This window comes from Gorilla gorilla, chromosome 4 (assembly GCF_029281585.2).
Source record: "Gorilla gorilla gorilla isolate KB3781 chromosome 4, NHGRI_mGorGor1-v2.1_pri, whole genome shotgun sequence".
Taxonomy (NCBI): Eukaryota; Metazoa; Chordata; class Mammalia; order Primates; family Hominidae; genus Gorilla; species Gorilla gorilla.
In genome coordinates this window covers 132207223-132231625 of record NC_073228.2, presented here as the reverse complement: position 1 = coordinate 132231625, position 24403 = coordinate 132207223, and the positions used below count along the sequence as shown (strand labels likewise).

The 24403-nt window shown below is 39.8% G+C and overlaps 1 protein-coding gene across 1 annotated transcript in view; it reads left to right on the top strand.

Annotated features, from left to right (window-relative positions):
- Positions 1 to 24403, top strand: part of FBN2 (fibrillin 2) — a 277129-nt gene that overhangs the window by 185410 nt on the left and 67316 nt on the right. The window contains exons 21-34 of the mRNA XM_031011267.3: positions 1770 to 1907; positions 2770 to 2820; positions 3303 to 3428; positions 7191 to 7418; positions 8264 to 8389; positions 13675 to 13803; positions 14612 to 14737; positions 16619 to 16744; positions 17155 to 17277; positions 17437 to 17562; positions 17888 to 18013; positions 19679 to 19801; positions 22015 to 22137; positions 23889 to 24014. Of these exons, the coding sequence (XP_030867127.2) occupies positions 1770 to 1907; positions 2770 to 2820; positions 3303 to 3428; positions 7191 to 7418; positions 8264 to 8389; positions 13675 to 13803; positions 14612 to 14737; positions 16619 to 16744; positions 17155 to 17277; positions 17437 to 17562; positions 17888 to 18013; positions 19679 to 19801; positions 22015 to 22137; positions 23889 to 24014 (1797 nt within the window). The remainder of the gene's footprint in view (positions 1 to 1769; positions 1908 to 2769; positions 2821 to 3302; positions 3429 to 7190; positions 7419 to 8263; positions 8390 to 13674; positions 13804 to 14611; positions 14738 to 16618; positions 16745 to 17154; positions 17278 to 17436; positions 17563 to 17887; positions 18014 to 19678; positions 19802 to 22014; positions 22138 to 23888; positions 24015 to 24403) is intronic.

Sequence of the window (24403 nt, the reverse complement as noted above, 5' to 3'; positions counted from 1 at the left end):
GGTAAAGTGTTTTCCACATCACTCACATCAGAATCACCTGAGGAGTTTGTCAAAATTCAGATTCCTGGGCTGCATACCGGGAAACTTATGAATCGGCATTTCAACAAGCGTCTTGGTAATATTATGCACACTTAACTGAGAGCCACTGCTCTACAAGGAAAACATGTCATATGATTTGTTTTAGCCAATTAGTATTTGCCATATCAGCTTTGACTGGATTCCTTATCACTGCTTCAAAATCAGTTAACAGTCATTTATTATTTGTTCATTTGAAAAACTTTTCATTATGCCACCAAAAATATACTAACCATTCATTATTCCCTTTAATCCACATAAAATAAAAATTTTAAAGTGCATAATATCTCACTGGGTACTCTGCCATTCAAAAGGAAGAACAAATTTGATGTGGAGTCAGTCTAAAACGTTAGGAATGGTTATCTCTAGAGGGTTACAGGTGATTTTTACATCTTCCTCATACTTCTCTATTTCTTCAAATTGTTTATCATAAGTATGATTTACTTTTTGAACTAGAGATAAATCTACACACACACATACACACATTTTTTAAGTGCCTGAAAGAAAATACATCAGATATTAGCCCTGGGAATGCATTAGTGAGGGTTTTATAAGTGATGTTTATTCCTTCTTTGTTTTATAGGGTTTTTTTTCTTTTAACTTATTCATCAAATAATTATCTTCAGCTGGAGAAATATTGGCCTTTGCATAACAGAACATACATTGTGTGTGATTTATTTAGTAGGGACTTAAGGGAGAAGGAAAAGGATTTTATACGATAAAATCTTAAATATCAAAGCATTTGTCATTAAGGATAAATCTTATGAATACTTTTCACACAAGTAATGGTCTTATCATGTTGTTATAGTATGTTAAAAGAAAAAAAAAAGGAGGGCGGGGCGCAGTGGCTCATGCCTGTAATCCTAACACTTTGGGAGGCTGAAGTGGAGGGATTGCTTGAGGCCTGGAGTTCCAAACCAGACCAACCTGGGCAACATGGCAATGCACTGTGTTTCTGAGTACCAGCATAAAATCTTGGACAACTCCTCTTAGAATATCAATAGATATAATTATATTAATTACCATATTATGTGAGAGAGATACATAGTACAATATTTTATTTACATATATGTAATATACCATATTTGAATGCAGGTACATGAAAGTGTTTTCAAAGTATATGCTATTAAAAGTTTTTTCTTTTTTTTTTTTGAGACGAAGTTTCGCTCTTGTTGCCTAGGCTGGAGTGCAATGACACAATCTTGGCTCACTGCAACCTCTGCCTCCTGGGTTCAAGCGATTCTCCTGCCTCAGCCTCCTGAGTAGCTGGGATTACAGACACCTGCCACCACGCCTGGCTAATTTTTGTGTATTTAGTAGAGATGGGGTTTCACCATGTTGACCAGGCTGGTCTTGAACTTCTGACCTCAGGTGATCCACCTGCCTCGGCCTCCCAAAGTGCTAGGATTACAGGCATGAGCCACTGCACCCAGCCCCACTATTAAAACTTTTAAAGTATTCTTTTTTTTTTTTTTCCTCTGGTGGAGATGGGGTTTTGCTATTTTCCCAGGCTGGTATCGAACTCCTGGGCTCAAATGATCCTTCCTCCTCAGCCTCCCAAAGTGCTGGGATTACAGGCGTGAGCCAGTAATCTTTCTTTTTTAGAATACTGTAACAAATGCCTTTTGTGTACACAGCTGAATTCTATTTTCTTCAGAGGTAAGAGCTCCCCAACCTTTCCTGTTCCTTTTCAGACAGCCTGAAGGGGACCTGTTGGCTCAACATCCAGGACAGCCGCTGTGAGGTGAATATTAATGGAGCCACTCTGAAATCTGAATGCTGTGCCACCCTCGGAGCCGCCTGGGGGAGCCCCTGTGAGCGGTGTGAACTAGGTAGGAGCCTTATTGGGAGCTTCTGGGCTTCTCCTTGGAAACTTCTCCTGCCACTAGGACACCTCTTTCACTACGCAGTTCCTTAGTGAAGAAGATCAGAGATCATTTACTTTTGCTAAAATGTTATCTTTCCTGGCTAATGTTTTTTACCTCTTAAAATGTGTATTTGTTTTATCCTGGTACATAAGCAGGCCTTCTAAATATTTTAACATGGAAGGGAATCAGCTAGAATCTATCTGCTAGATGACTGTATCCTCTGGTATCCTTGTTTGCGTGGTGGCTGTTTTCCTCAAATCTTTTGTTTACTTTTATTTTTTTGAGACGGAGTCTTGCTCTGTCACCAGGCTGGAGTGCAGTGGCGTGACCTCGGCTCATTGCAACCTCCACCTCCCGGGTTCAAGCAATTCTCCCACCTCAGCTTCCCGAGTAGCTGGGACTAAAGGTGCCCGCCACCATGCCCAGCTAATTTTTGTATTTTTAGTAGAGACGGGGTTTCACCATGTTGGTCAGATGGGTCTCCAACTCCTGACCTCAAGTAATCCGCCCTCCCAAAGTGCTGGGATTACAGGCGTGAGCCACCGCGCCTGACCTGTTTACTTTTAACTCAGTTGTCAATGTGACAGCAAAAAGAAATTGTAGGAAAAATTATGAGAATCTCAATACAGGTCAATACCAATGGAGTTACCACAGAAAGTCATGTGCCCTACTGAATGAAGAGGGGACAATGATGTCCTTGGACCCTAAGACCCTGCCTTGCAGTTTTTATTTAGTTCCATTTAGATTTCATTATACTTCTTCTTGAGCATACCATGGTTGTATTTTATTCTATAATGAAGTAAAATTTGTCCTGTTGTTGTTACAGATACAGCTTGCCCAAGAGGGCTTGCCAGGATTAAAGGTGTTACGTGTGAAGGTGAGTGTATCCTTCCTTGGAAGATACTATACATCTTTAGAGCAGTAAGTAAAATTAACATTCACTCTCAAACTTTGGAGATATTTATCATTTTCAAAAACCTTGACATTTCAATAAAAATACTCGATGTAATCAACAAATGCTTTAGCATAATTCTCTTAGGAAAGAGCTTAGAGTTTCCCGTTTCTCCTCTTTATGGAGTTGTGTAAATTTCATGAAGACATCGCTAGCCTTTAAGGCCCAGAACAGCTGGGAAAGGCACATGTCTGGGCCATGTTTTATGGACAGGCAAGGCTGTGGTAATTTTCACAGCTGGTACCTAGGAAAGTGGGTGGCTCGGTTGTGGAATATTTCTGTTTAACTCAAGTAATAATCCACATTATATTGAATGTGGATTGAAAATGCTATACAGGAAGTAGGACCACACCTGCTTTTTCTATTTGTAACATCTTTGTTCCTCTGCTTGCTGCATTTCCCTGCAGATGTTAATGAGTGTGAGGTGTTCCCTGGCGTTTGTCCAAATGGACGCTGTGTCAACAGTAAGGGATCTTTTCATTGCGAGTGCCCTGAAGGCCTTACGTTGGATGGGACTGGCCGTGTATGTTTGGGTAAGATTCACACCCTCATGTATTCTATGTATAAAACAAGCCATGAATTTCCTTGTTTAAGCAGTGGCTAGTCCAAAACCACAAGAGTTTGTACTTGAGAAAACTTGCTTTAAATGAGATATTTAGGGGGAAATCACTAGAGGCTGTTTTAAAAGTGAATGTATTTATGCGAAATTGTTTCTGTTTCATGCCAAAAGTTGGGACTGCTCAAAAATCTATCTCAAAATCTTCCATTTCTTTAACCAGATAATTTAGACAGGTTCAGTCTTTCACACTGAGTTAATAGAGTAAGAATATGTTGAACACAGAAGGAAAGTTGGAGACTAGGATTTTAAAAGTTTACATTTGTCAGCTCATTGCAGCTACACCCTGAAGACAGTAGGGAAAGTCAAGAGCAAAGATATGTTGCTTCTGCTTGAAATCATTCACTGATCCTGGTCCTTCCTTTATTGCTATTAGAGTTTAAGTTTTCTTAATAGTTTATTTTTTAAAGATCTGTAGTGATGAATCTCTTTCTTTCAACAGCATATTATAGGAATAGTGATTTGACCTTTTTCTTTATTAGTGTCATGTTTGAACTTGAATTTCATGATTGAAAAAGAAATTTCTATTAATTTTCATTGTATGTAACAGTAATTTTTCATTTACCTACAGAGATTTTTTTTCCCCCCAATAAGCTATGGAACAGTAAATTTTTAGTTTATAAAAGAACTTTACATAGATTTGTATTTGAAATTTAGACATGTAGACAAAGCATAAATAATAGTGGTATTGTATGCAATGACCTTTAAAGTATTTACATATCAGTGATTTTTAAAATTTACTGTAAGAAAAAAGTTTGCAATACCTTACAGTTATTATAATTAAAACAGATTTCATTTTTAACTCAATTTTTGATAGCACATTTAAATCTGGATTGGAAACATGACTGTAAAATCATACAAAATTATTTAGAAAACATAATATCCAAAGTACAAAAATAAAGAAAATTTCTTTCAGATTTTTAAATATTTTAAAAATTATCTTTCAGTGATCTACAATGTTTAGAAATAAGTATCATTTGAAAATGACAAAATATTCCCCCAAAACTATCGAAATTTTAAAAAAAGAAAATGACAAAAATAATAATATCAGTATGGCCAAATGACTAATGAAATCAAGTTACCTTCTATAATGAAATGCAATAATATATGAAGATATATCATTGATTGTAAATTATTACTCAGCAAAATAAATTTTCAATAACATTATTCAAAATTATGGCTGGGAGTGGTGGCTTACGCCTGTAATCCCAGCACTTTGGGAGGCTGAGACAGGCGGATCACCTGAGGTCAGGAGTTCGAGACCAGCCTGGCCAACATGGGGAACCCCCCCCCCCCCGCCGTCTCTACTAAAAATATAAAAATTATCTGGGCATGGTGATGCATGCCTGTAATCCCAGCTACTCGAGGGACTGAAGCAGGAGAATCGCTTGAACTGGGAAGCGGAGGTTGCAGTGAGCCGAGGTCGCACCACTATACCCCAGCCTTGGCAACAGAGTGAGGCTCCGTCTCAAAAAAAAAAAGCATTTTTTAATATTCTAAGATGATATATTGGATTCTTCATCCTTGTACTTTGCTTAAATGCTTTTGTCACCACTTGAATTATGCTGTATTAATTAATTCTGTCTGGGGATGTGAGAAAGTTTCAAGAAGCAACTGGCACATGAAAATGTAAAGTATTCTGAGAACTAAAGTTTTGGTAAATGCTCTGATAGAACCTCATCTGAATCAGGGATCCCAAACTCAGATGCTTGCAGGAGGCCAGCATATAACATATAAATGAGTGACGCGACAAGAGGGAGCAGTGAGGACTGCAGCAAACTTCAGAGAACATGGACCATCCAAAGGTTTCCAAATTCATATTTTAATTTCCATGCAAGGACAATCGCAGCATTGATAGGCCTTATGTGGCCAGTGTACTGACGTTTAATTCCTGATATAAATATAGAGTTCTCAGTAGTGTGCTGACTTTTAATTCCCGATATAAACATCCATAGAGGTCTCAGTATTAAAGACAGGATTACTCTTCCTGGCTGTTATAACTTTTTACATGCATAGTTCAGATGCCTTTCCCCTCTCACCCTAGTTTATTCCAATAAGCTACAAAATGGTACATTTTTAGTTTGTCTTGAGCTTCTTGAGCAGGTTTCTTCAGTAACCTCACAGTATGACTCAGGCCAGAGTTCTTAGGCCACCTGTACTTATATAAGACTTTCACATCTTGAGAAGATTCTTACTTACCTGCTGACATATGGGACGGAACCAGCTATAAGGAGACTAGCCCCTCAGAGTCCTGTGATAATGAGACGCTGGATTACTATCACACTTCACACTGGCAAAGCATGTGGCTTTTTGGTTTGTGTTAATGTAGATATATAAGACAGAATCACCTTCTGTAGATATCTACATTCAGTCTGCTGAATCAAAATAAACATTTACCACAGTTATTTTTTCTTTAAAAATAGGACTTTTTCTCAAGTAGCTGGGATTACAGGCACCCAGCACCATGCCCAGCTAATTTTTGTATTTTTTGTAGAGATGGGGTTTCGCCATGTTGGCCAGGCTGGTCTCGAACTCCTGACCTCAGGTGATCCAGCTGCCTCAGTCTCCCAAAGTGCTGAAATTATAAGCATGAGCCACCACGCCACACCTGGTCTGGGCAACAGAGTAAGACTCCATCTCAAAAGAAAGAAAGAAAGAAAAAAAATAGAACTTTTTAATTCCAGTACTCAGAAATGTAACTCATTACCTTTTAGAACTTGAAAGAATCAATATTGACGGTAACTAAAGTAGTAAACATTAATTTTTATGTGTACATTTCCATCAGGGATCTCATTCCCTCCGTTAGTTTTCAGCTTCTGGAAAGGATTTAATGTCTTAAAATGTTCTTATCAAAGAAATCATGCTATTTGATTAAGGAACCCTTTCCAAACTCATTATCCATATTTGTAATTAAACAGCCAAGTGCTTTAGTATGATTTGAAAATAAATCTATTTGCTAACAGATGAACATGTTATTTGTAGACCATTCTGGTCTACTCTATTTTTAGATGTAGGCGACTGTTTATAGATATTCTAAGGTCCTGGCTAGCACAGGCTAAGCACTGAAATGTTGGTCTGTTTTGAAGTTGGAGGGAAAATGTGACATTTAAACAAATAATTGGTCCCTTAAAAAGGAAAATTCACATAATCCAGGGAAAAACCATGATGCAAAAGGTAAAGTTGGCAGGAGAAAAAAAAAAAAACTTTAAATGTAATAATATTATAACACTTTCTTTTGTAGTGATCTTAATAGTTGTAACAAATTGGCAAATAGATTATAGCCAATCATTTACTGTTTATGAATGGGATCTGACAGAGCTGCTTAAAAGGCACTTGAAGCAATTCTCTGAACAGGAAGAATTATCATTAAAATTATCTTACTTTTTCTAAAGTGAACAATACAAAAAAGGAATAATAGACATGAAGCAGTCATGTCATGAGAGGACCTTTTCTTCCTGAGGGTTTCTTGTGAGAATTAAGACTGAAGAGGATCTCACCTTTGTTCTCCTTAAATGACTGTCATTATGGAGTCCATTCCAGGAGGTCAGGGACTGCATCTTGCCCACCAGTACACCGCAAGGGTCCTGCATGATGCCTGGTGCTGAGCAGACGCTTGACATGTGACTGTTCAATGGATGTTTCAACTCATTCTCACCCTGTGATTTCGCTCTCGGTGTAGATATTCGCATGGAGCAGTGTTACTTGAAGTGGGATGAAGATGAATGCATCCACCCCGTTCCTGGAAAGTTCCGCATGGATGCCTGCTGCTGTGCTGTCGGGGCGGCTTGGGGCACCGAATGTGAGGAGTGCCCCAAACCTGGCACCAAGGAATACGAGACGCTGTGCCCCCGCGGGGCTGGCTTTGCTAACCGAGGGGATGTTCTTACTGGGCGGCCATTTTACAAAGGTAACTGCCTGCGGCCAGCGCCTTGGTCCTTCTTCACCAACAGGAAGCCTTCCACATTCTCTGAGAATTGGTTTTGCTTTAAATGTTTGACTTCCCACTTTATTTTCTCAGTTAAACTTAGGTTTTGTGACCAATGTTCTGTCCCAAGAGTATAAATCCCCTCTATAAGATGGCATTGAAGTAAAGAGATAAAACAGATTGCTTATCTTTCTCTTCTACTCTTTGTTCCTCTACAACCGTAGATGTCGCCCTGATAGCTACATCTGTAGCAAAAAGTTACCTATTCCCACTTATCTTTATAAAACAAGTAGTGAGAAATAAAGGGATCAGAACTCTTTCTTAAGCATATAGAATCTTTGGCCGGGCGTGGTGGCTCACGCCTATAATCCTAGCACTTTGGGAGGCTGAGGTGGGCGGATCACCTGAGGTCAGGAGTTCAAGACCAGCCTGACCAACATGGTGAAACCCCGTCTCTACTAAAAATACAAAAATTAGCCGGGCGTGGTGGCACGCGCCTGTAATCTCAGCTACTCGGGAGGCTGAGGCAGGAGAATCGCTTGAACCTGGGAGGTGGAGGTTGCAGTGAGCCGAGATTGTGCCATTGCACTCCAGCCTGGGCAACAACAGTGAAACTCCGTCTCAAAAAAAAAAAAAAGAATATAAGATCTTTTTCACCATATTGAAACTTCCTGTTTCATATCAGTGTGATCACTGAAACATTTAGTAGCTCTGTTTTTTACTTGGATGCATTACTGTTGTCCATCATGATAGATTTTTAACTTAAAGTGATGGACCTAATCGTTTATATCAACCGGCTCTACATTCTGGCTTCATTCTTCTTTTAGACATCAATGAATGCAAAGCATTTCCTGGGATGTGCACTTATGGAAAGTGCAGAAATACAATCGGAAGCTTCAAATGCCGTTGCAATAGTGGCTTTGCTCTAGACATGGAGGAAAGAAACTGCACGGGTAAGATGGTTCTGCTGTTTTATTTGATAAACTCTGGCTGTCTTTCCTTTACTCTGTTTGAAAGGACTGCCCTAAAAAGCTAATCCTCTCATTGAGAACATGAAAATTTTTATTTACTTACTAATTTTTTTTAGGGAAAAGGTCTCACTTAGTCGCCCAGGCTGGAGTGCAGAGACATGATCATGGCTCACTGTAACTTCAAACTCCTGTTCTCAAGTAGTCCCTCCACCTCAGTCTCCCAAGTAACTGGGAGCACAGGTGTGCGCCACCATGCACAGCTAATTAAAAAGTTATTTATTTATTTATTTATTTATTTATTTATTTTAAGAGATGGGGTCTCACTTTGCTTCCCAGGCTGGTCTCAAACTCCTGGCTTCAAGTGATCCTCCTGCATTGGCCTCCCCAAGTGCTGTGATTACAGGCTTGAGCCACGGCATCCAGCTCTGTAAATTTTTAAAATTTCTTTTCCCTACACTTAAACCAGTTCTCCAAATAAACTCGTTGCAAGAGAACTGCAAAACATCATGAAAATGCTGTTTGTTTTATATTTAGGAACAGCATACAAATATGATTTTCAAAATGTGTGACTACTAAAGAAATACAGTCATTAAATCCACAAGAATTATATAAACTTGAGTAGTGTTCTCTTAAAGATTTTAAGGTTTGTGATATAGAAGTTATTACTTCTTTTCCTCATCTGTGAACAGGAATCTTAATATTAGTTTTCAGTCACCATCCATACCCATAACATTCTCTTTGAACAAGATGCGAAGTTCTAACTTTTTCTATTAGTATACCATGTTGTTCCAGACCCTTGAGCTGTGTCTTCAGGATCTCGTTCTCAGCACTCTCTTTGTTCGTATTCTCCATGGGATTTCCCCTTATCGCACTCCCTCCTGCCTGCTCCTTCTTCCTGACCTCACAGCCACGTCTTTCTTGGCTCTTTCCTGTGCCTCCTCAGCCAAGGTTATCTCTGAGCTTTTCACAGCTGTCCATCTGGCCTTCTGAAGTCCTGCTGCCTTGAAGTCTGCTCAAGCCCTGTGCCAGTCTCCAGAGCTTCATCCCCTCACCTGTTTTCTCCACCCTGGCTGCTGCACTTTGCTGGGAGAGTCTGAGGAGTGCTGCCTGAGATTACTGCATTCACCTCCAAGTCCTCGAAGCTGCTTGACAACACTCATATTCACCTCCATTCATCAGTTTCTGAATTCCTCTCAGCACTGCTTCTAAACCTCTTCCCTGACTTACATGCCCTCTCCTCTACCCTCCACCCCCATCTATTACCGTTCTCCTTCATTGGGAATAAATCTGATTGCCTGCATCCTTCTCACACAGCCTCCTCTCTAGTGATAACATCTCTTTTATCCCGCTGGGCATGGTAGCTCATGCCTGTAACCCCAGCACTTTGGGAGGCCGAGACGGGCAGATCACCTGAGGTCGGGAGTTTGAGACCAGCCTGACCAACATGGAGAAACCCCATCTCTACTAAAAATACAAAATTAGCCAGGCATGGTGGTACATGCCTATAATCCCAGCTACTCAGGAGGCTGAGGCAGGAGGATCGCTTAAACCCAGGAGGCAGAGGTTGTGGTGAGCCGAGATCGTGCCATTGCACTCCAGCCTGGGCAATGAGAGCAAAACTCCATCTCAAAAAGAAAAAAAGTCTCCTTTATCCCCCACTCCCTCTCCTCCGGTGACAGAGAATGAGGTGTGATGCTCTACCTGGATTTGGGGTTAACTCCTCTTTTCCCTCCTTCCCAGCTCCTGCTCTGGGTTGTCTCAGCAGGTTCGCTCCTCTCTCCTCTCTCTAGCATCTCCTCTTCCCTGCTTCCTGTTCCTCAACTTATACACAGGTTCAAAATATCTCCTCAGCCCTTCTTTTCTCTCAAGCTACCATCCCGTTTTCCTGCTGGTAAGTCTCACCCCTCTCTTTCAACCAGCCATTTGTCCTGTAATTTTGACTTTTGCCCTCTGTCACTCAGGCACATACCCGTATACTCATCTACTCTTGCAAAACATCTTTGTGGTGTTAAAACATCTCTCCTGGACCTCTGCTTGCCAAATCTCTCCTTGAGATTTTCTTTTCTCTTAGTTTCTGTGGTATTTTCCGGTCTTGATCATCCTTCTATGCAGATGATGTTTCTTCTCTAACCTCTACAGATTCTTCTTGCCTTTCCCATTTCTTGGGTGTTGCCAGAGTCCTCTACTCAGCGTCTTGCCTCTCAGAGTTTCATCTACCATCATGACTTCAGAGATGGCCTCTGCTGAGCTGACTCCCAGACCCTGTCTCTAACTCTCTCTGTTCTTCCTGAGTTTCACTCCCACATTTATAACTTCCCATCTGGAAAGTTTGTCTTTGTTTTGATCTTTCTTTGCTCTTCCCCCTACCCTGTACTTTATCCTACTAGGGACTTCCCTGTATGCATTAGGAGTATAATTTTGAACAGGATTGAAGCCTCCAATTGAATTTTGACGTCTCTCTCTCCCAAAGTGAAAAAGTTATGCGAATTCTTTCATTAAACTGGCTATTTCAATTACCTGTGATATTTCTTCAGACAGAGGCAGGTTAAACTCCTCTGGAAACAGACTCCAAGGCAGAGATGAGCATTCAGGAAGTTTACTGGGGCTTGCTCCTGGGATGAACAATGAGGAAGGGAAGGGAGGAAAGCAGAAGTGGGCAGAGAAAGAAATGGGGCTGTGATGCAGTCCCACTGAAGTCCTCAGCCCATGCCACTGGGAGTTCTGGAACTGGGATGGCCCATCAGAGTTGCCTTGAGTAGGGCATGGAAGCCATGCAGTTAGGTACCTGCAAGACCAATCTTGGGATACAGCTGCCCAGGGAATGGGGGAAGAGGTCCTCTTAGAATAGTGGGCATCTGAGGGCTTTCTGCCAGCGACATTACCCATAGCTGACGGGGAGGGGGAGTAAGTCCTTCTTTCCTGAAGAGGGACCTGGGTGACATGTCACAGTATCTACTATATCACAGACTCCTCCAGGATCTCCCAACCTGTTAAGTTCCCACGGTCAAATCCTTCACTGCCACAACCCAGGTTAACCATCCAAGCAGGGCTGGATTGTGTAACTTCCCACTGAATAACTTCCACTGGTATAGGCAATCCTGGTGCTGGATAAAGAAGCTCGGGGTTCTTCCAGTTCTGACCCCACCTCTTCCTTTGTTGTGAAATTAGCCAAAGTTGCTTAATGTCTCTAACACATTGACAGGGCTGCATTGCTCTGGATATAATGTGAAGTTCCGTGGAAAATTGTTGGCTCTCATCTTCACAGCAGGAAGGGCCGGTCTCCTCCCATGCTGGGGGCTTTTAGTAATCCTACAGGTCTGTCCTGTACCCACACTCATTGTCAGCCTCTCCAGTCCAGCCAATCTGTGGCTCACTGCTCCCTGAAATGCTTCCTTTCTCTTCACCGGTGAACTTCATCTCTTGCCTCTCTATTCTGTATCTTTAAATCTAACATTTCTGTACAACCTTCAAGAACCAATTCAAAAGCCACACCCTCCAAATTACCAATTCTTAGCAGAGAAGTTTGCATATATATAGAGAGAGAGGGAGAGAGAGAGAGAGAGCACTTTCTATGAGACAGGCGCTGTTCTCAGCACTTAACAAATATTCATTTAACTCTATGAGGTAGATTCTATGACAAATAAGGAAATTGAGGCACATAGAGACTAAATGATTTTCCCAAGGCCCTGTTCTCAGTAGATGACAGACTGGGATTTGTAGCCAGGTATCTAGTTCTAGAATCCACACTGTTTATACTATGAAACTCCCACCACATCACATTAGCCAAAGATTGTCCCTGCTCCACCCTAGAACACATTCCTCATATGGCTCTTAACACCAGTCCTAGATACTGATAGATAGAAAGAAAATTAATATACATATTGTTAGCTACTTAATTGAATCAATAAATTCTGTTAATATGTTTGTTTAAAGGAAAGTATTTACATTTTTTTCGCATGGCCAGTAATGAGGGAAATAAATAAAGACTCCTGTAATTGGAGAAATAAATACAGAAAAACTAAGTAAAAGCTGGCAGAAAGCAGAGACTGAGACCCCCCTCTCAAGAGAACATGCACAAATTATGCACTAAATCCTGTGATTTTAAAACTTCAAAATTAAATTCATCAAAATAAAGAGATCGTGGTGGGGCATTTTTCCCCACTGACAGATTTTTAGATTAGAAACTTTTGATTTTTGAACTAAAACATTTGTAAATAGGCCATGTTTTCTTAAACATATTTTATATAGACATAACTTCTCTATTAAAAATCTTAGTTATAAGCATAGATTTCTCAGAGAACCCTGTGTTTGAGAATATAGATGCTGAAGATTATTTACTGTAATATATAAAAAGAGGAAACAAACTCACCCACACAGTCCTCAGGTGTTGGTGACAGCTCATGTCACCAAAGGGCTTACTAAATCAATAAGCTCTTTACATCTGAATATGACACAAAAACACAAATTGGGGCACACACCATGGCCCTGCCCTATGTGTGCTCTCTGGCTCAGGGTTGGTCCGTCGTGGCTGCCTGTCTCTCTGGGGTTTGCCAGTCCCTCCTGCACAGAGACGGGCTCTGCCTTCACACGCTGCGACCTGGGGTGGCATGGGCTAGTGTAGTAGACCAGCACTGTCTTCCAGTCACACATGAGGTTTCATTCCATGGGGGCCTGGCTGCCTCATTTACCACCTGCCTCATTCAGCCCATACCACAGTTCCAGGGTTCATCCTTCTGTTAACATTTCTTTCTTTTTCTTTTTCTTTTCTTTTTTGAGACAGGTTGTCCCTCTGTCACCCAGGCTGGAGTGCAGTGGCGCCATCATACATCATAACTCCGTGCAGTCTTGACCTCTTGGGCTCAAGCAATCCTCCCACCTCAGCCTCCCCAATAATTTTTTTTTTTTGTAGAGATGGGGTCTCCCTACATTGCCCAGGCTGGTCGCAAACTCCTGGTCTCAAGCAGTCCTGCCTGGGCTTCCCCAAATGCTGAGATTTCTGTTACGATTTCTAAGCCACAAAAACAGATACACAATTCAGAATTTTTAAAGGTGAAAAGGCACCACTTGCCTGTTGGCATGGCAGTTTTGGCAGTTGGGGAAAGGAATGTGCCTCAGGCCCCAGGCCCTTCTATCTGGGTCTACTGAAAACATACCCTCGTACTGTTAGCCAGCAATTTCCCCAACTTCTCAAGCATGCAGCACCTTCACTTGGAAGACCAAGTCTATCTCATTCAATTTTTAAATTTCTTTTAAACCCTGTGAATTAGACATCGACGAGTGCAGGATTTCTCCTGACCTCTGTGGCAGTGGAATCTGCGTCAATACACCGGGCAGCTTTGAGTGCGAGTGCTTCGAAGGCTATGAAAGTGGCTTCATGATGATGAAGAACTGCATGGGTAAGCACCGTGAGCTCTTCCTCGCCAGCTTGAAACCATACTAGCACAGACTCATTGGCGCGCATGACCTTTGCTTATCTCTGGGCTGTGAACAGCATGTGTGGCCAGGATCTGTGGTGAGAGAGAGAAGAGATTTAAATGTCAGACAGGAAATGCGCTCCTGGTTAGCTCTCGGGGAGCCCCAACCTCTTGGTGCCTTCATGGCAATGAGATACTCAGATTGGATCATGTTTATTCATAGAATCTAAAATCACACAGACTGTTTACTTAGGTGGGACTAATTTAAAATGCATGGCATCGTGTGGTGGCCCCAAGATTTGTGTTCAGTCATGCCAATCCCATGTTATTGCTCTTATTTGTGTACTATTACAAACTCTTTTGGTATTCCCAACCTTTTAGCCCACTGTTTAATTTTCAGTACAATATAAGACCTACCTCATAGGATATAGTAGGTTATAAGTCTAAGATTTTCCTTCACCCTGATTAGCGTTATAGACACCAGGATAACTGACAACAATATATCGTGAGTCCGTGGTGATTTAAAGCAAATATTATTTATTTCTACCCCTTGTGAGCCTGCTGATTTCATGCATTTAAATTTCTTGAAAGCTTACTACCTTTAAGAGTAGAAATTTTAGTTTTTCTGTTGGCCGTAGGAAAAGTGAGGAAAGCGTTATCCCATCTCCTATGAAGCATCTCTCTTACACTAACTCACTCTCACATCAGATAATATTCTTTCTCCCACGCTGTATGTGTGAATATTTTTCTCTCAGAGTTCTTTAATGGATCTCACGTTTTTACCTTTCAGACATTGACGAATGTGAACGTAACCCTCTCCTTTGTAGGGGTGGCACCTGTGTGAACACTGAGGGCAGCTTTCAGTGTGACTGCCCACTGGGACACGAGCTGTCACCATCCCGTGAGGACTGTGTGGGTGAGTTTATCTCCTCAGCACATAAACCTGCCCAGCACAACTGGTAAAGACCAGGGATCAGTTCTCACAAACCTGTTGTTTGAGGAGCACATGAAATCTAGCTTATTAAAAGGTGGAAATTGAGATTCCCTACATCTGGATGCAGGCTGTGTCTTTAGTGGATGCTTGGGTGACACACTCGAATAAGCTGGCATTCTTCTGGTTGGCCTCTTTTTTTATTACAAGCCACGTGATTGGTCCCTGTGTGAGGAGCCCTGTGGAAGTCCCTGTGGTCTCATCCTCCATTAGGAAAAAATGGGAAAGCTACCGGTGCGTTGTGCACCTTTGCCCAGCGTCTTCCCATCCACTCGGCAGACTCCGCTCTACGCCCCTGTGCCTGCTCATGATCGGCTTGCACATGTGTGAACATGGCACTCCCTTAACCCACTTCTCATGGAAACACTGGGTTTCCTCATTTGCCCTGAGCTCTGTAGGGATGCCAGAAAGGATATGAGAAGACTAATGACTGGTCTTTGGGCGTTGCAACCTATTGCTTTTCACAATACATGAAGATCTCTGGACTTACTGTGTTCCTAGTATACTGGCTTTAAAACTTTGTTTTAGCCGGAAAGCATGTTCTTCATAGGAACTCTTTCTTAAAACCGTAAGCAAATAAGACAGCCTAAAATAGAACAGATTGCACACCAAATTTCAAAACATAATTTGAGCACACCTTTCTAATACACATATATTTATTTATAAGCCTTATGTATTGCTTTGCTAGTATATGAGGTGAATTTTGTCATAGATAAATAGATATTTTAAAATGATAAATGAAAAGGTTTTTATGTTCTTATTTCATTTTAATAGTGGTACAAAAGGCTTTTTCACACTAATAATTACAGAATATTTATTCATGGTTGAACATATTGAGGTATAATGAGTCACAGATCTAAGTTTACTTTGTTACTTAGTTTTCATGGATCTTACAGCTTAAAAATGTATCCCCCAAAGGAACAATGCAGAATATAAAATATATATTTCTGTATAATATACACTTAGTGATCATAAGCATAAACCCATGCCGTATAATCTTCTTGGTTATTTTGAGAATTTGGAATAAATTTCTTGTTATATCTGATTATATTGTACTGTTTTTTACCTTATCTTATACCTGACAAGTAGTTTACATAAGGAAGCGTATCACTCTGCCATTTTCTTCTGTTATCTTGTGATTACATTATTGGTACTAGTTTATTTTTAAGGCACCTGCCCATATTATAGGGGTTAGTTTATTTTTAAACAGGCAGTGTGATTTGTATATTACTATCCCGACACACAAAATATAACACAGTGTAAACAATTAAATACATGAGGGCCCTATTGTCATGCCTCTGTCTTGTGGAACCATCAGTCTTCCATCAGGATACTTCAAATCATGTAGGCAACACTTCACCATCTAATATAGACCAGGTGAGCGTGCCAATGTAAGTTCATATATTAAGTAGTATTTAGCTTCAGTTCTGGCATATGTGAAATCTGTGTGGTCTAACATGATAGTCACTAGCCATATGTGGCTATGTAAATTCAGTTAAAATTAAATAACATTAAATATTCCTTAGTTATACTGTCCATATTTCCAGTACTCAGTAGCACATGCAGCTGTGTATTAGACCGCATAGATTTGGGAGCAGTTGCATCACTGTAGAAAGCTTTACTCAACAGTATTGTTGTAGATGGAAATAGAGAATCCAGCATTTTCCTTCAATCCCCCAGGAGAAATTTCACTTCCTCGCGAAGTACACAAACCCCTTTGGAGACCACTGCTCTGGTGAAGCACCTTTCTGATGGCTTTAGTGAGTGGACATTGTGTAAAGCATTACTTCTGTGTATCTTTTATAGATATTAATGAATGCTCCCTGAGTGACAATCTCTGCAGAAATGGAAAATGTGTGAACATGATTGGAACCTATCAGTGCTCTTGCAATCCTGGATATCAGGCAACGCCAGACCGCCAGGGCTGTACAGGTAAGGGGAGACCGAGCAGGCCTGAAACTCATATGTCTCAAATCAGCCTAGGAAAACTTTTGGCGCTGAATTATAATGAAGGCTATGCAAATCCTTTGTCCCAAAAATGAATGTAAGACTGGGGGCAGATCTCAGTTATTGTGTGATCTTGCAGCAGACTCACTCATCTTAATGTAGAAAATGCTCTAATCCCCATAGTTCTTCTATTTCTGAGTTAATCTTAGGGTACTGCACTTAAACATGGAATGCTGCCTAAAATGAAGGTGAAAGAACTAAGAAAGATAATGTTCAATCAACACACATAGTGGGGAGAAAAATTCAAAGCTACATTAGCATTATCTGTTTAAAAAGAAGAAAACTCCTTTTAAGGAAGCAGACATAACAATGTGGTTGCAATGCTGTTTTCACAGATATTGATGAATGTATGATAATGAACGGAGGCTGTGACACCCAGTGCACAAATTCAGAGGGAAGCTACGAATGCAGCTGCAGTGAGGGTTATGCCCTGATGCCAGATGGGAGATCGTGTGCAGGTATAGAAAGGAAAACACACAGGCTTTGTACATCTAACTAATTTTTTCTTGAAAATATGGCTCCAGATATTACCAAGTGGAACCAGATAGAAAACAAAAACATTTGAGATTGATGAACGACATTTTTATTTTCATTTGATGCTAATTTTGTATCATCAGACATTGATGAATGTGAAAACAATCCTGATATCTGTGATGGTGGCCAGTGTACCAACATTCCTGGAGAGTATCGCTGCCTCTGCTATGATGGCTTCATGGCTTCCATGGACATGAAAACATGCATTGGTGGGTATCATAAGAAAGGATAAACATTTATACACACACATGCACACACACCCACATGCACACACAAGTGTGATAAAAGGAAGGCTTTTTCAGTCGTTATTTTAAAAATTCAAATCATTTTACTAGAACTATAAAATCTCAGGAAGAATTACTTTTAAAAATCTCTAAAGGTGGGTAGTATATTTATCTACAACACGATGATTTGCAGATGGATTATATTTTAGATCTTGCCTGTGTATTTCAGTATTATGCTATTCAGTGTAGAAGATAGCTTTTAAATTACTGTGATGAACACATACTAAGATATTGAAAATAAATTTTCTAGATGTCAATGAATGTGACCTAAACTCAAATATCTGCATGTTTGGGGAATGTGAGAACACAAAGGGATCCTTCATTTGTCACTGTCAGCTGGGTTACTCAGTGAAGAAGGGGACCACAGGATGTACAGGTAGGTTTCAAGCTTGTGTTCTCTATATTTCAGCTTCTCAGATGTCAAAGGCCAACTTTCAACATTATTTGTTCTCTGGCATCTCTTAGACCGGTTACCTGCCACCAGACTATGACTGTGTGTGTGATGAGTGTGTGACCCATAGGATGTGTGATGGATTTGGCTGGTCTCTGTGGTAGCACGCTGTCTGAGCCACCCACCGCGGGGCTGGCTGCGGGCTGCGACAGAGTGAGTGAGTAGGCGTGCAGTCTGGTTCCCATGGCCCTGACCACTAATGGTCGTTCATGCAGCATCAGTCACTTTCTGAGTATGACTGCTGCCCGCTTGGAAGACATTCGTGTACAAAGAGCACCAAAAGACCCGGGGATCCCGGTTGCCATTTACCTCTGCACTTCTTTTAAACTAGTAAAAATTAATCAAGTTTCATTGAGACTCTTTCCCTTTCTTCCTTTCTCCCATCTTTTCCTTTCTTGTTTGCTCTCCTGTTTGCTTTTGTCTTCTCTTCTCTGTGCCCAAATTGCCTTTCTCTTTTTCCTCTCTTCACTTTCCTTCTTTGCTCACTTTGCCCACTTTGTCTTTTGTTCCCTTTCTCTACTACTACTACTAACTAGTTTTAGCCTTTTGCATGCAGGTGGGGCTAGGATGTGCCGGGGTCAAGGTTTTGGATCACGTATTCCTCAGTGCTCAATTTAAGACTTATGTGTGATATTTTTTCAAGGCAGGTGGTGGAAGACTTAGAGTGCAACCCAGCCCTTAAGCTGACCCCTCCAGTAAGGGGCAGATTATAAAAGAAGGTGTTCTCTGCATGTTCACCACTGACAGGGTTGATGTGAAGCCAGTAGTGTGTGTGTGTGTGTGTGTGTGTGTGTGTGTGATTTCAGCATCTATAATATGTAATCGTTGAACTAGATAGAACACATTACTATTTATAGTCAAGAAAGCTTTGGAGAACCAAATCTACATAGGTTATACATACATATATAGGGATATGTGTGTGTGTATACAGACACACAAATACACACACACACACACTGGCGAAAGCATCTGGCTACTTTCCAGATAACATTCCCAGTGAATATTTTTCTATAATCTCAAATAAATAGAAGAAATAAAAATATACACCTAAATGAATAGTTTTTTAAAAATTCTGTAAAATATTTATATTGATTTTTTAAATGACAAATGATCATGTAATTTTAAAGAGAATAAACTATTACTTTTTTTAAAAAGTTAGATTCTTATCTTCATGAAAAATATGTAATAAATATCAATAGGAAGGAATAGCACCGTCTATTATTGGAAATAATATTTCTCTTGATCTGTAATCGAATGTCCTCTTTATGGAGTTGTGTCTGAATCTGGGCAGGGAAGAAGGCCCCAGGATAATACACGTACCTGCCAGGGAACAACACTGCTGTGTCTCTCTCTCTTCTCCTGGAAAGTGGCTGACAGTTGTTTCTAGGGAAGAACTTGTTTTATTAGGATCATGAATTTTCCAAGTCCTCTTGGAGCCTACAAAAATTAAAAATAAAAGTTAGTTAGGCTACTCTTTTCTCCATACGGTTGTATCTTTACTTTAAAATGTTACCTATACAAAAATATACTTGGAAGTAGAATTAATTAGTTTGTATTTTGATTTTCTTCTTATGAATTATGGTTTATCAGATGTGGATGAGTGTGAAATTGGTGCTCATAACTGCGACATGCATGCCTCATGTCTGAATATCCCAGGAAGCTTCAAGTGTAGCTGCAGAGAAGGCTGGATTGGAAACGGCATCAAGTGTATTGGTGAGTTTGCAAATGAAAATATCCTTTGCTAAGGCACAAATTTTTAAAGGCTCTTTTTTGCATGGTTGTAGAATCATGCTCTTCACTTTTATTAATTCCTTTATAAAAAGGTTATCTTAGTTGCAAGATAATTCCTGCCTAAGAGTGTCCTTTACCCTTAATATAAATTATCAAAATTTCAACAGTATGACTTGGCACCTGTTTTTTAATGTGTTTTTGTTCAGTAAAAATTGATATGCAGCTGGTGATCCAAACACAGCTGTATGATGAAAAATGACTAGTATGTTCTTCCAATCTTTTCAAAGAAGTGATCAGTGAGATTTAAAATCCAGTGGAATAAATGGAGAGCAATGAAAAGATTTTTTCAGACAACCTAATTTTTTAGTAAGTCATCAATACCACCATCTTATTAGAAAATAGAATTCTTGTTACAGGAAATTGTAAATGCTTTCTTGCATTCCAAGAGGTCTTATTTGAAGAAAAAAAATAGGCAAATTCTCCAAGTTTTATGGTTCTTGAGCCAGAGTCTAAGAAGTCTTTTATATCTGAGAGGGAAGGGACTAGAATATACCCTGAGTGTCATTCACAGTTTTGTGTAATATGCTTAGTGTTTCATATGCCTTACAATAAAGCATTTTTCCAACTAGTAAGAATTTCTCGGTCAATTTAAAACAGAAAAGAAAGCAAGCTAAACTCACTTCCCCCTGATAACTTACAAAAAACATATAGGTCCTCAGTAAGGATTAAAGAATAGCTTTAAGATCTCTTACCAAAACTATAAGTTAATTTGAATATATACTTTTTTATCCATTCAAATATTTCATACTTATCAAAAGTTTATGTACTGACTATAGAACTTGAAGTATCAGAGCTTCCAAATAACTGCTAAATAACATCCTGCAATGGCTTAGTGAAGTGCCAGCCTCTAGTCCAGCCATCTTTCCAGGGTTACTATCATAACTTTTCAACCATACCCTCATTCCCATTTTCGTAGCCCCGTGTGCCTACTCTTTCTCTTTTTGGCCTTCCATTTTTGTGCTTCTTGTCCATCTGTCATTTTGGCCAACTATTGCAAAACAGCCTGCCTCTGATACAAGACATTCAGCTGTGTCCAGCCTCCTGTGCTCCAGGATGTCACCCAAATTCATCCTCTCCTTTACATCTACTTTCCCCTACTCTAGTCCCAACCAGAGAGAGTTTCTGTCTTTCTCACATGCCCTCGCTCTTGGTGTCTGCTGAATGCTAAAAGAACCCCCTCTGGTATGTTGGCTTGTTCCCTCTCTGGCCCTCCTGCAATCCATTCTCCACATAGCAGCAGGAGGAAGCTTTTAAACCATGGATTCGATCTCTTCATAGTCTTCACTATAACCCATTAAATTCAGGATAAAATTCAGCTTCCCTCCCTTGGCTGCGGGTTTCCACTGTCTCTCTAGCTTCATTGTCCATCACCTTCTGTCTGGTGCATTCTGCTTTGCCACTCTAACCTCCTTTCATTTTTTCAGTCACACTGAGCTCTTTTCCTCCTTGGTGTCTTACCATGCACTCGTCCCTCTGCAAGGAATATCCTTCCCCACCTCTGTTCAGCAAGTTAATTGTTTCTCATCCTCAGGTCTGACCTTAACTAAAAACTACTTCCTCAAGGGGGCCATCTTTGTTCCTGCAGCCCAAATCAGATGCCCTTTTTATTCTCTCATGACACCTTGTAACTTTCTTCGTGGCACATATAGCAAGATTTAGTTTTTTTCTGTGTTTAACATCTGTCTTTTCTACTCAACTAAGGGATTCCATGAGGTCAAGAATCATATCTCTGTTTCCTCGTCTATTAAATAAACTTGAAAACTCTTTGTTAATTTTCCTGCTCTGAAATTCAGTATCACCTTCAGAATTGATTCTTTTACTGATAAGGAAACCACTAATAAAATTCACCCTCAGTAGAAGTCAGAATGAGATCTAACACTAATTTGCTTTAAGCTGTTAAAAAATTCACGTTGACTAGATATCTCACAAATTGCTTGAGTTCATAATTTTGGCCCACATTTATAGCCTGGACATTGGACATTGGGTCTGAGAGCTTAGCGAATTAGAACTGTGATCCTGCAAACTAAAATGCCTGCCATTTATCCAGTTTATATGTAAATTAAGACAAACGATAATCTTTCCAGGTGCTTAAATGTTCCTTTTTCATTTCTGAACTTTATTGCTGTGTTCTGCAGATCTGGATGAATGTTCTAATGGAACCCACCAGTGTAGCATCAATGCTCAGTGTGTAAATACCCCGGGCTCATACCGCTGTGCCTGCTCCGAAGGTTTCACTGGAGATGGCTTTACCTGCTCAGGTGGGTGACAGTCCTGAGATGTGCTCTGACGGGATGGTCATAGAACACTCTATATGCTTCCTTATTTGAAGAAAATTATAATTAAAGGAGACAAAAGTAACTACCTCTTTTTTTATACTTGACTTGCAGGTGACTATGTATCTTTCTCTTACATTAAACACAAAAACCTGAATGACTTTCCAAATATATTGTTGGAAGTTTTCAAATAATAGCATTTGTAACAATCATGTACTGTTAATGACTCGCCATTTTATCTTACTCATTTGTAATACGGTGGTTAAAAAAACACAGGCTTTGTCTGGATCAGACTACCTGGATTCAAATCTTGCCTATGCCATTTTTTGCCTGTAACCGTAAGTGAATTACTTAACTTGTCTGTCCTGATTTAAAATGCAATAGTAATAATACAATTTTCTTTTCTTCTTTTTTATTCCTAAATGAATGGCATGGGAAAACTGTTCAGCTTTTTAAGATAGGATATATGACCTATCCAATCACTGCTATTTAATGTGTTTATCAAAGTCTCAGTAGTTTATCACCTGGCATTGAAAGGATTAAATGGAATAATACAAATAAAGGACTTAGAAGAACACATAACAACATTTCAGTAAATAATAGCTTCTGTTTGGCTTCTATTCATTCATACTCTTTGAGGATAAAGCATCCTCTCATTATATGCATGTATAAGACTAGATAATCTTGCTGGACGTAAAGTTGAATACTCTTCAGTTTATAAAATAAGTGTTTCTCAATTGATTTTCAGTACACACTTTAAACCCATAATTAACGGATAGACTAAATTTTTTTCAAATTGTTGACATCAAAAATGCAGCCTCATCATTTGCAAATGCCTGTTTAAGGAAACATGTTTATTCAGTTTTAAAGCTTCATAACTTGTAGCCTTAGAGTTTGCATCTTTCCTGGCATTTCTCTGCACTGTGGTGTCAAGGAAAGAGCATGACTTTCATGTCAGACACATCTGCAATCAGATCCTGGCTCAGTCAACATGCATTATTAGCTCAGTGTGGCTGTGTCAGCTTACTTGGCTGCTCTTAGCCACAGGTTCTTCTTCTTCTAAACCTCAGGAGATTGGTGAATTCAGTGAAAAAATGCATGTCAGGCCACCAGCACAGCACATGGCAAATGACACCCTCACTAAACATTGATTTTTCCTCCCCTCTTATTCTGCTTGATAGAATTAAATTATCTTTAAGGTCTGTGAGTAATGTCTGTTTGTGTAATTAAGATAGGAGTATTTTTATAAGATTGTAATGACATGAAAGAAACTTTCCCCATTCCCATAGTGTCTTTAATTTGCTTTAAAACACTTGAATTAGTGAAAAAGCCAGTTATTTATTCGAATACTATAATTTTCTCAAGGAATGATCACCATTTTAAGATTAATTCCAATGTTCTTTTTCTTATCTAAATAATGTTGGCATACTACTGACAAGAGAAACAAGACAAGTGTGAGAGATGTCTGCGTTTCTCCTGTTAATAATATTACAATTGGATGTTAGGGTGCAGGTTAAATAGCTTTTCTTTAATTATATTACAATTGAATGTTAGGGGGCAGGATAAATAGATTTTCTCTCAGGTTGATACCCTCCTTTAAGTGAATGTGATTAACTGTTGTTTCATGTTAATGAGCATTAAGTCAAGCCGGTAAAACTGATCTATTTATAGAGCAAGGAGAAAATGTGTCATGAAATTTGGAACTTAACAGAGATGTAATTTACTTTTTTGCACAGATGTTGATGAGTGTGCAGAAAACATAAACCTCTGTGAGAACGGACAGTGCCTTAATGTCCCGGGTGCATATCGCTGCGAGTGTGAGATGGGCTTCACTCCAGCCTCAGACAGCAGATCCTGCCAAGGTGGGTCACCAGGATTCCAGCTCATTTTCAAGTTGGATCAACCACAGTAAATGAAACCACAACAAGGGCTGGAACAAGCTCCACCTGGAAGCAGAATACATAGCACATGCTGCACTATAAAAGTCATTCGTTTAAGCGTGGATTATTTTGCCGAATGAATAATGATGAAGGCGGCTTTCATCTCTTATGAAGTTTTCCTGGCCAAGAGCCAGTAGTTGGAAGTTTGGCTCATTCTTTTTTCTTTTTTAACCATTTCTTCTCTTCTTTCTCATTTTTATCACTAAATGAATGACATGTGGAGAAACTATTCAGCTTTTAAAGTATGCTCCATTACTTGTCTCAACTACCACCATTTATTGTGTTTATCAAAATCATAAAAAGCTCATTTT